The sequence below is a fragment of the Octopus bimaculoides genome, chromosome 16 (genome assembly GCF_046866305.1).
Source record: "Octopus bimaculoides isolate indiv1 chromosome 16, ASM4686630v1, whole genome shotgun sequence".
Taxonomy (NCBI): domain Eukaryota; kingdom Metazoa; phylum Mollusca; class Cephalopoda; order Octopoda; family Octopodidae; genus Octopus; species Octopus bimaculoides.
Genome location: NC_142943.1, coordinates 21,042,340 through 21,054,428, shown reverse-complemented (window position 1 = coordinate 21,054,428; position 12,089 = coordinate 21,042,340). Strand labels below are relative to the sequence as shown.

General features: G+C 36.5%; 1 protein-coding gene across 7 annotated transcripts in view; it reads right to left on the bottom strand.

Moving 5' to 3' along the window:
• Positions 1 to 1,422: 1,422 nt before the first annotated feature.
• LOC106870714 (thyroglobulin) overlaps positions 1,423 to 12,089 on the bottom strand; it is a 33,203-nt gene continuing 22,536 nt past the window's right edge. For 6 of the 7 annotated variants that reach the window (XM_014916881.2, XM_052973858.2, XM_052973857.1 and 3 more), the window contains 5 exons: positions 9,419 to 9,480; positions 7,253 to 7,349; positions 4,657 to 4,736; positions 4,229 to 4,414; positions 1,423 to 1,509 (listed from right to left, as the gene is read on the bottom strand). In XM_014916881.2, coding sequence (XP_014772367.1) covers positions 1,496 to 1,509; positions 4,229 to 4,414; positions 4,657 to 4,736; positions 7,253 to 7,349; positions 9,419 to 9,480 — 439 coding nt within the window. In that variant the 3' untranslated portion in view covers positions 1,423 to 1,495. The remainder of the gene's footprint in view (positions 1,510 to 4,228; positions 4,415 to 4,656; positions 4,737 to 7,252; positions 7,350 to 9,418; positions 9,481 to 12,089) is intronic. The other variant, XM_052973861.2, reaches the window with a different exon arrangement.

Below are 12,089 nucleotides of genomic sequence, written 5' to 3'. Positions count from 1 at the left end.
CTTTCTCTCTCTGTCTCTTTCTCTCTCTGTCTCTTCCTCCCTCTCTCTCTCTTTCTCCCTCTCCTCTCTCGCTCTCTTTTTCCTCTTCCCGCTGCCAACTTTTCTCCCTCTTGCTACTGACACGTGACCCGTTGTCATCCTTTTTCTCTTTCTCCTTCCTTTTTCACGTCGACCGCTGAAGCAGCCAGTCGTATTTTCCTGTTCTGCTGTCTGTTGTCCTGTTTCTAATCCTTTAGGAGTTTCCTCTCAGCGTCACCCATACTTTCGTCTCTGTCGAGCCTTAAGGCTGTGTTCTGTTTATTTATTTCATCTTTGTCCCTCGTCAGTAGCTATGTTTTTCATGACACAAGCACAAGAGAAGTAACTATGTCCTCAGCAAAATTAAAGCGTTCTTTAGGGTCCATGACTTTACTTACTTTACAGAATGGCCTGAGTAGATTTATAGTTACTAATAAAGGTAGGGAAGTGGAGGCGCAATGGCCCAGCGGTTAGGGCAGCGGACTCACGGTCATAGGATCGCGGTTTTGATTCCCAGACCGGGCGTTGTGAGTGCTTATTGAGCAAAAACACCTAAAGCTCCACGAGGCTCCGGCCGGGGATGGTGGCGAACCCTGCTGTACTCTTCCACCACAACTTTCTCTCACTCTTTCTTCCTGTTTCTGTTGTGCCTGTATTTCAAAGGGTCAGCCTTGTCCTTGTCACCCTGTGTCACGCTGAATATCCCCGAGAACTACGTTAAGGGTACACGTGTCTGTGGAGTGCTCAGCCACTTGCACGTTAATATCACGAGCAGGCTGTTCCGTTGATTGGACCAACTGGAACCCGCGACGTCGTAAGCGACGGAGTGCCAACAACAACAACAAAGGTAGGGATACTTCTTACCTCAAAGGTTTGGGATTCCCTAGCACTATGTACAAGAACATGTATGCGCACGCGCGCAGACACACACACACACGCATTGTTTACATTTGCGTGGGTAAAAAACTAAATTGAATTTATGCTTGTACTTTAACTTTTATCAATTATATTTCATAGTTTTTCTTTAAAAAATGAAAAAGACCTCTTTCAGAAGAAATAATTTCCATCTCTTTGATTGCATCTTTAATTATAACACGGGAGCAGGGGCGTTTCGATTGGAAATCATAGATATGACAGGTAAATGTGAAGTGATTCAGCAGGATATCAAAACATCTCCTTTCTATGGCACGCAATCTGGTTCACTTGACCTCAGTATATTACTGGATTTCAGTAGATAATCTTTGGAAATAAGCTTGACCTCATTCTGATTTGAAACTTAAATACTGTAAACTAAATACTGTACAGTATTAAATTTGGAATTTCACCTTAATTTTCTCTTTTAGATTAGAATGTCTGAGAGATCTTTATTGATTAGCAGAAATCTAATTAACATGAAACAACGAATTGAAATGGATCTATGTCTTTATTTCAATGAATAACTTCTGACTTCTGAGACTTTCACTATCCATTGAGACAGCTACGATCTGTTGTCTGAAAATATAAAACATTGGATTAGAATAAACTCATAGTTCATCTGAAATATAGGAAAGACTAAAGTTTATTTAAAATTTAGGACAAGATCAGAATTTATTTACAATATAGGACAAGGAGAGTGTGTATCTGCAATAAAAGAGAAAGTTAGATCTATTGCAATTTAGAACGAAATCACAAATGATCAGAAATATAGCACAACGTGAGTGTTTATTTACCATGCAAAAGAAGGTGCGAGTTTATTTGATAGATAGAAGTTTACAATCAGAAATACAAGACAAGGTCAAGTGAAAGAGGCAAGGGTGCAATAATTCTATGGCTGAAAGAGAGCCAGTGGAGATATAGTTATAGATAGGGGGCCAACATTCTTGAAATATTCCTTATTGGCATGGCAGGAGCAGTAGCGGCAGTAGCCACAAACGTTACATGAACCAATGGTATGTGCAGACAATCAGTAATTCTTGTGTTCTGAATAACTCCACTGTACCCATCTCCCCTGTGAGTACCAAGAGACTCTTAGGCATGCAAGCCAATGAGTGAACCTATATTAAGAACCAGCTGGAAGTAAAAGCCAAATCTCCCTCAAATTACACTCTGTCATTATAAAAAACAGGGATGCCCTTTCTGCGTGGAGTTTCTCCACATTGCGTTGTATACAAGTAAATTTTTTCGGTAGCCACAGAAGAGGTGAGCAAAGTAGACATATTCAGTGTTCAACAGTTGCTGTCCCTCTGCATTATAAATAGTTGCTTTTGCTGTTATTACCATTACAGCTGTCACAATAGTAAGTGTTGTAGAAGATGACAGGGAAATGAAATATTTCCACTACGTTCTCCGACAGCTGTGAGATATCATCTCTAAATACTATATTTCAATGGAATTGTTCGTTGTTTATGTTATTGGGTTATTTCTTTTTCTTTTGGACTCTGTCCTACATCTCAGATAAACTGCGAACTTATAATACAGATAGCTTATATTCTAGCTAACTTATTTTAGAGACGACTTATTAAAGAAACAACTTATATTGTATATATTTTACTGATAACTCTATAAAGGATCTAAATAAATACAGTAGGAGTAGATTAAAATAAAACAGAATTAAGCTACGAAATTCTTACATTGTCTAAATTTCTTGTAATTCAGACTGCCTCATGGTCTCAACAGACAAAATGAAAAAGGCGCTGCCTCGGAAGATGCGCTGGAACAGTCGCTTTGACTCATGGGGCTCGCACTTGTCGACAGCCATCTCCGCCCCGATTGCAATTAGCAGGGATACGGTCCGGGAGTGAGAACGCCGGAGGTCTCCACTGCCACAGGTTCGAACATAAACCTGTCAGAAAGCGACCGATCCTTTGACAGATGCCTTTCAGATAGCTTATATATATATATATATATATATATATATATATATATATATATATATATATATATACATATATATATATATATATATATATATATATACATATATATATATATATATATATATATATATATATATATATATATATATATATATATATATATATATATATACATATATATATATATATATATATATATATATACATATATATATATATATATATATATATATATATATATATATATATATATATATATATATATATATATATATATATATATACATATATATATATATATATACATATATATATATATATATATATACATATATATATATATATATATATATATACATATATATATATATATATATATACATATATATATATATATATATATATATACATATATATATATATATATATATATATATATATATATATATATACATATATATATATATATATATATATATATACATATATATATATATATATATATATATATATATACATATATATATATATATATATATATATATATATATATATATATATATATATATATATATATATATATATATATATACATATATATATATATATATACATATATATATATACATATATATATATACATATATATATATACATATATATATATACATATATATATACATATATACATACACATATATACATATATATACATATATATACATACACATATATACATACACATATATAAATATATATATATACATACATATATATACATACATATACATACATACATATACATACATACATATACATATACATATACATATATATATATATATATATATATATATATATATATATAATGACAGGATCTGATGAGTTTGAACTTCACCATACTCCAATGTCAGCGTTGGCATCCTTTCTATGACTGTATGCCTAATTTCCCTAACACAGTTTCATCGATCCAATTTCATTCACAAAGGCTTGGGTCGACCCGAGGCTGAAGTAAAAGTAACTTGCTTGAGACTCCATGCAGTGGGATCGAACCTGAGATCATATGATTGTGAAGTAAAGTTCATAATCACTCGGTCATGCTGTAGCCATGTTTTAAATGACTATTATGATATTTCTCATGATGTTGCATTTTCAGTTTTAAGGTTTTATCTCAGATCAAGTTACTTGCCAAGCAAATGCATCTCCGTTAAGTTTAAATGAAATACAGAGAAATACCTGGCTAGAAATTCATTGAAATACTTGTAGAAGTCCTGTTATCTGTCATCTGTAGACTCATTCACATAACCATATTACCTCTGAAGTTTAGACTTCAGTAAATAAATTATTCTACTTACCATAACATGGAAGTGTATGGATGCGTGCAACAGGTACTGAATCTCCTTCCTGAATTCCCTTAGGGTTTACGCAGTAACAAGAGTCAGCCTGACATTGAACTTTGTCATAATTGCCGTTTGGAAGACACCGATAAGGTTTTGAGTTTTCTCCTCTCAATTTGCTTTCTGTTTTTTCCACAGCACAATCTTAAAAAAAAACAAAACAAAAAACAAAACAAGATACAGTCAATAATTTTAATCACCAACATTCATGCTTGATAGATTAAAAATGTAATTTAGGCATATCAGTTATATTTAGTTTCTTTACAGCAAATTTCATCATTAATTTCCATGGTGTGGAGAGTTTGACAATTATCTCTCATTTTTGTCGGAGAAGATAGGGGCTTTATTTCTGTATATACCAGATAATTGTCTTGAAATCTACTTACTGCAATCCATGCCTACCGAATCAGTCTTGTTGATGAAAAGGTCCTCAACCAAGTGTCCAGCAGATGTAAAACAGAAGCAACTGTAAGTAAAGGGAAACATTAATTTGAAGTACTTTCCTGTCACAACATACAACTAGCTTTCGACTGAGCATATATTAAACGAAGAAAAGATTTAAAATTCTTTTTAAAATACAAATCTTTCCAACATGTGAGTATTACATTTATGAATACATTTATGAAGACCTTAATTCTAGGAGTTGGGAACATTTATTGAAAAAGGTAAACGGAATTAATAGTTGCTTTATAAATCAGACAAATCTATGATCAAAGACATTCTAACTGTGACCATTCCATCTTTTTGCCTAAAAGCACGTCGTTGAATGAGTTCATAAAAAGGGTGTGATCTGAGGAAAATCTAGTTGCTATTTTTAGCAGGCTGATTATCCTCGTGGATTCTTTACTGTTGTTTCTGAAAACAGAATTAGTTGTCCAGTTTGGTAATCCATGATGAATTTTGTACTTCCCAGAATTTGAAACCGTATCCTATAGCTTCAGTAATACAACGTTGTATTCCAAAACATTTATGAAATTTATAAATGTTTCCTGTCTTGGTTTTTATCCATGAAAACTGAATTGAAATAAGTTTATTGAAATGACTTACACTGACATCACTAGCTTTGATTTTTTCTTTCGTCAGGTCAACTCAGGTACTTCCATGACCTTCGACTACTCCCCATCTACTTCACGAACCAAACAGTTATTAGCTTTTATTCTCTACTTCAGTATCTACAGTTAAGCACTAATTATTTCACGTTTTATCAAAATTTCTAAATTATTATGACACAAAAAATCGTACAATGAACAAAGCTTCTGCAATGGACTGAAAAAGCTGAACAATTATTTTCTTCCGATGGTAGAACGCCTGTTATGCTTGCAAAAGTTGTAGGTTCGAGTAATACGGGTATCTTTCGATCTTTTTTTTTTTTTATCTGAAAGGGATTTTAATCCAATATTTACGAGGTGTGATTTATATCTTTATCTACTTCAAATTCAACAGTAAATAATTTAAAGCATAATCGATGCTTTATGTGACAACATATACACTGGAAAATTTCTGACCGATTCTTAGAATTCAAGATACTAGTGCAGAAGCGATATTTTATTTCTCTTAACTGTCAGGAGTAAATTATAAATTTTCATTAAGAAAACGCATCAGTTCGATCAAAATGTAAAATATTTGTAATATTTAAGTTATGTATACATATATAACATATATCAGTTCATAAGGCGGCGTGGCATATGAGACAACTCCCAGAATTTCCAGTAAAAATGTAGGTTTTGGGTATACTCGATGAATAAGAATCTTTGGCAATGGAATGAGAACATCAAAGCGTTGGTCAAAATTTCTTATGATGTTTAGTTATGGTCTTTTACATTCTGAGTTCAAACCTCTCCGTGACCAACATTGTTTATAATCGTTTTAGAGTTGATAAAACAGTATACCAGTCAAGTACTGGAATCAGTGCAATCAACTCTGCCGAATTTGAAGCTTTGTGACTGTGTAAGAAGTATAGAATAATTTTGGTTTAATGGACAGGAATTTTTCACAAGACAAACGCTCCTTTTTAACCACGTCTTAATATAAGCTAAACCAAAAGAAACACTTGTAACATAGGTGCAGGCGTGGGTGTGTAGTAAGAAACTTGCTTCCAAGCCGCATAGTTCCAGGTTCAGTCCCACTGCGTGGCATTTTAGGCAAGTGTTTTTTTACTATAACCAAGGCCGACCAAAGCATTGTGAGTGAATTTGGTTGACAGAAACTGGAAGAAGCCCGTTGTATGTGTATGTGTGTGTATGTTTGTTTGCTTGCCTCCCATAACCATTTGGAAACCAGTGTTAGTGTCAAGCTATGATTTGTATTTGGTGAGATATGAAGGGTGTCGACTATCATGATGTATTAAACCAAAACGGAACAGTAAATGTGAAGAGTTGTCGTCAATTGGAAGCGTAGCAAAAAAAATTTGCCTGCAAAAGTCTCATCAGTGACAAGTCGTAAAGGACTGTTGGTCATACATGATAATGCTAGACCACATATTGCCCAAGCCACCCAGAAACATATCACTGTGCTAAATGTAGAGGTTTTGCCTCATATTCCTTATTCTTCAGATCTTGCACCGTCTATCATCTTTTCAGATCATTGCAAAATTATTTAAAGGGAAAACAATTGCGAAGAGGTTAAAAATGATATTACGCAATTCTTTGCTCCGAAGCCTAAAAAAATTTAAGCCTGGAGGAACAGCAATTTGTCAAATAGATGGGATTATGTTATCCAATAATATAGCAAAAAATTATCTTGATTAGGTATGAAAAATAAGACAAAAGGAGCATTTGTTTCTTTCCTATCTTGAAATGTGACAAAACATTCATTCCAACCTTATCTATCTATCTATCTATTTATCTATCTATCTGTCTGTCTATCTATCTATCTATCTATCTACACACACACACACACACACACACACACACACACACACACACACACACACACACACACGTTGTTATAATATATTACAAGTATTGAACTTATTTCGCTTACATTGGGCCTGTACACTGCAGCCGGGAGTACGATCCATCCTTTTCACATGCAGGAAAATCTCTTGAAAACGTCACGAGTCTGTACTGAGCACAGGTAACTGAAATATTAAAACAGAGTAAAACATAAGATATACTTAAAAGCAAGTGTAAGAAGCTATAATGGTCAGATGAAATACCTGTACTCCATTCATTACCATCAAAGGATAGCAGTATATTGACATCGAACCCGTGTGGGCCTTGCTGCTATTACTGCTTTATTCTCGGACTGTGTTAATGTTGTTACTGTGTGGCTGTGGACGGTTTTACATTTTGACAAAAGACCAGCAGTTTTGGGGGGGGGAGGTGGAGGATGAGTCGATTTCATCGACCCCCCCCCCCCAGTACTCAACTGCTGCTTATTTTATCAACCCTGAAAGGATGAAAGGCAAAGACAACCTCGGTGGAACTTGAACTCAGAACCTACAGACGGACGAAATGCCGCTAAGTGTTTTGCTCATCGTGCTAACGATTCTGCCAGCTCTCCGCCTTAATAAATACACACACACACACACACACACACACACACACACACACACACAAAACGAATGGATCTCGATGGTAAATCGAAGGTGAGACTCCCCACACACCACCACCACCACCACCACCACCACCACCAACAACAACAGCAATTATATATATAAACGTATATATGTCCGTGCATGTATGTGTGTGTATGTGCGTAAGCATGTCAAGTTTGTCTGGTTTGCAGCTGTTCTTATCAACTCCCTCCTCAATGTTTCTATCTGCTGCTTTTTTCTGCTGCCTCCTTACTATGACTGTTACTCCTAGATACTATCAACACCCCACCCCCCTTCTCCTATTTTTCCTCTTCCTCCCTCCTTTCTCTTCCCTGTACATTCATCTAATAACATCACAGAACATCACAACCTTTTCTCTAACGAAAAATCCTGCCAGAAACGTTAGCGTTGTCTTCTTTCTCACGGCATAATAATTTATTCCACCGTTTGAACTTTAGATATCCGTGTATACATCACTTGTACTATGATGATATTTCACGACTTTCTCTCTCTTGTGGTGGACATCAAATACAAGAAGATACCGTGCACAAAAAGTGTGAGTTGACGTGGTCATACGACTTGCTAGAAATATCAATTAATTATTCCCCGTTACATTATAAAACAGGGGTTCTCAACGTTTTTGTTTTGTCTTATGGACTCTTTTGATTACTATTTTATTCTGGTGGACCCCCCATAGTCATTTGATGTTTAAAAAACTAGTTTTATGGAAACTTCTTTCAAACTTCCAATTTTCTTTTGCACACATTAACTTGTGTAGGTTGAACAATGTAAAATGTTAAAGAAAGAAACCAAGCTGTTTCTTGCAATACATACCAATAATACATCTAAAACAAACCTTTTTTTTTAGAGACCCTTAAAATACTATTGTAGATCACCGGTTTATTATTTTGTTGCGTGGACCCCACAAATGGCTCAGGAGAATTATAGACACAATTTGAGAACCACTGATTTTAATGGAATGATATAAAGGATAAAGTAATCCTAGATGCCCTGTGTTCAGGAGAAAACGGCGATGGTGGATGCAATACCGTAGATCACATATCTACTCGGTCAGTACCAAATTAGGGATAAAGAACAACAGCAACATAACCTTTGATTATCAAAGATAGGCAACCATAGGTAAACAACCTTTATGATAACAAGCAATCCAGGGACCAGAGATTTGATGTTGGTTTTATTACTATAAGTAAAATAACTCCGTCTCTTAATATAAAAAAAGGCGTATATTCATGGAGCCACGACACACGCATAAAGGTATCTATGATGCACAGCGTTAATATATCTTCCTTTTAAGATAATTATATTTAGATAAGGCTATATATTCACTTTAATCATGTGCTAGTGGACGGGCGGACAATGAGAAGACCATCGAGCTGTAAAGCCTCCAGTATAATAGCAATAACATACGCTCGACTTCACATAACGTTGTTTGCCATAACACAAGCACCTCTTACAGTTGCTATGGTGATGGGTGAGGTTGTCGAAGACGTATCTAACTTGTTATGCAAGCATTGACAGCTACAGACATTAAATGAACTAATGATTAGTCATGAGGATGTTCAGGTAAATGCTTTCAAAGCAGTACTTACTTGCCTGAGTAGCAACAACAACAGACGACAAAATAACTAGCAGGAGCTTCATGGTGAAATGTCTAGAAAAGAGAAAGAGCGTTGTACAAATAATTTATGAGAACATCTGTGTAAATTAGCGCCAAAAATTGGGAGAAAATGGATGAAATCTATACAAGCTTTGACAGGAAATTAACTCTAAGAATCCTGGCCTTCCAACATGATCAGCCGACTTGCTTTGAAATGTAACTTTGGTACATCATCGTTGTTGCTTCATTTAATGCAATTTTTGTTCTATTACATCTCTCCACTTCCATCTTTTATCATATCAGTTATCTGGAACGATCTCTTACACAAATTCATCAATATTTCGATAATCAGGACATCCATATATTTCACACACCTCCACACTTATTCCCAACAAGCAACTTCTGTATCCTTGTCTTCATCGTGGTACAAACAGGATAAAATTTGTTTTGAAAACTCTTGTTGAACTAAGAGAAAGCTCTACGTGGTCCATCGATATTCTAGAAATAGCAACCGAATCTCACTCAAATCACATTTGCTGTCTTACAGAAAGAGGGAACAAAGGAAGCTTTATGTGGTTGTTCGGCCTGCTAGAAATATTTCCATTAACCCTAAACACTATACTGGGGTGGACACCCACCGATAAGAAATACAAAAGAATAGTATGTATCATGCTCTGAATGATTCCACCTTTTTATGTGTGGCGACCAGGAGAAACTACTAACAAATAAGAAGAGAGAGAGAGAGAGAGAGAGAAAGGGAGAGGAGGGAGAGAGGGAGGGAGGGAGAGGGAGAGAGGGAGAGAGGGAGAGGGAGAGAGGGAGAGAGGGAGAGAGAGAATAGCAGTGAAGAGATACAATATTAGCTGATTGCCACAGTGTAACTCATATAATAAGCCATAGAATGTTGATGTGTGCTGTGTGGACTGTAAGAAGGTAGGAACCATTGTATGTCTGGAATACTGAGTGAGAGAATTACACCGAGTTGTTCGTCAACGACAACAAGAACAATAACAAGTACAATAAAAATAACAACAACTCTGCTAAAGAAAACCGTTTTAAGAATCGCGATGAAGGACGAAGTGTGAAAGATGGATGACATTTTTTTTAAGTGTTGACCCAAGCTTGACATTTCATTTTGATTAAATATGAAGTAGTGTACAAAATGAAAAATACGAAACACACACACAAAAAAAAAACAAGCAAACATTTAAATAATCGTCACCTAAAAATTCACTGTATCCTATTTCTAAAATGGAGGAGTCACTCAAACATGGAGCATAACTTCTACTTTAAAGCCTTGTTCATTTGTTCAGCATATTTTGAACAGTGTTGTTATGACAACAACAACACTGGCACCACCACCACCACCACAACCACCACCACCACCACCACCACAACCACCACCACCACCACCACCACCACCACCAACAACAACAACAAAAACAACAACAGTTTTCCGACCACAGAAAAGCTTCACTATCGGCACGCGCGCTTGTGTGTATGTGTGTGTATGTGTGTGTATGTGTGTGTGTGCTGTTTCTATGGAGACAGTCACGACTTTCTGTGTGTCTGCAATGGAGGCTTCCGGTTAGCTAAAATTACTTAATTTTAAACCTATGCAATTTTTTCATCATCATTATTATTATTGACGAGTTAGATAAGACGAACCCAGTTACTGGAAGTTAAACGCGTCCTATCCGGCACGCAAAGACTACAGAGGCCAGATTAGTGAATTAATTAGTTAAGCAGCAGTTTACGGGGGGAATCATCAACAACCCGTGGTGGGCCCCCTTGAAGATGGCCTCTAGAACAGAAGTGATAGCGTTAAGCAAAGAGTTAGCAATAGAAAGGAATAGATTAAAGGGTGAACTAGTTAGCAAATTAGAAGAGGCGATTAAAAAGGGCATTGCAACCGATGTGCTGGCAATGAGAATAACCGTTGACCGTTTCTTCGAAGCGAAACACGAAGGTTGCGTTAGAGCTAAGGCCCGTGCGCTCAAACGGGAAGGAACTAAAGCTTTCCGATGCGCCCGAACGGTGGGGACGCAACACGGAAATAAAACTACGATCAGGTCTTTGACGGATCGGGATGGGCGCGTGATACGCGGCTCCGAGCAGATGTGTGCGGCTTTTCAGCAGCACTTCGCGCAGCTGGATAGAGAGGGCGGGCGATGGGTCAAAGACAGCACAGGATTTTAGTTCGTGCCTGGATGGCTTGCCGCAGCTCTCGGCAGCTGACGCTAGGTTATGTGAAAGGCCGATAACGGCCGCCGAAATTTAGGAGGCGATGAGTGATTGCACAAGTCGCAGATCGTTCGATTTGGATGCTCTGCCCTATGAATTCTATGTATTCATATCAGATTTGTTTGGCAACCTCTTGACAGACGTCTACCGCAACTGGCAACAGAACAGGAGAATTCCTAGTGCTGTTAGCAGAGGTGTGGTGACACTGCTGAGGAAGGACGCCGACAATGGGGACGTACTAAGGAATTTTCGGTCCATAACTCAATGTTAAACATTGAGTTTAAGATTTTGGTCCAAGTGTTAGTGAAAAGGCTGGCACTTGTCTTCGGTAGCCTGGTCAGAGAAGCGCAAAGTGTGCAATCCCTAGCAGGTCTATCCACGACACCCTCCACCTTATGCGATACATTATAGAGAGGCCT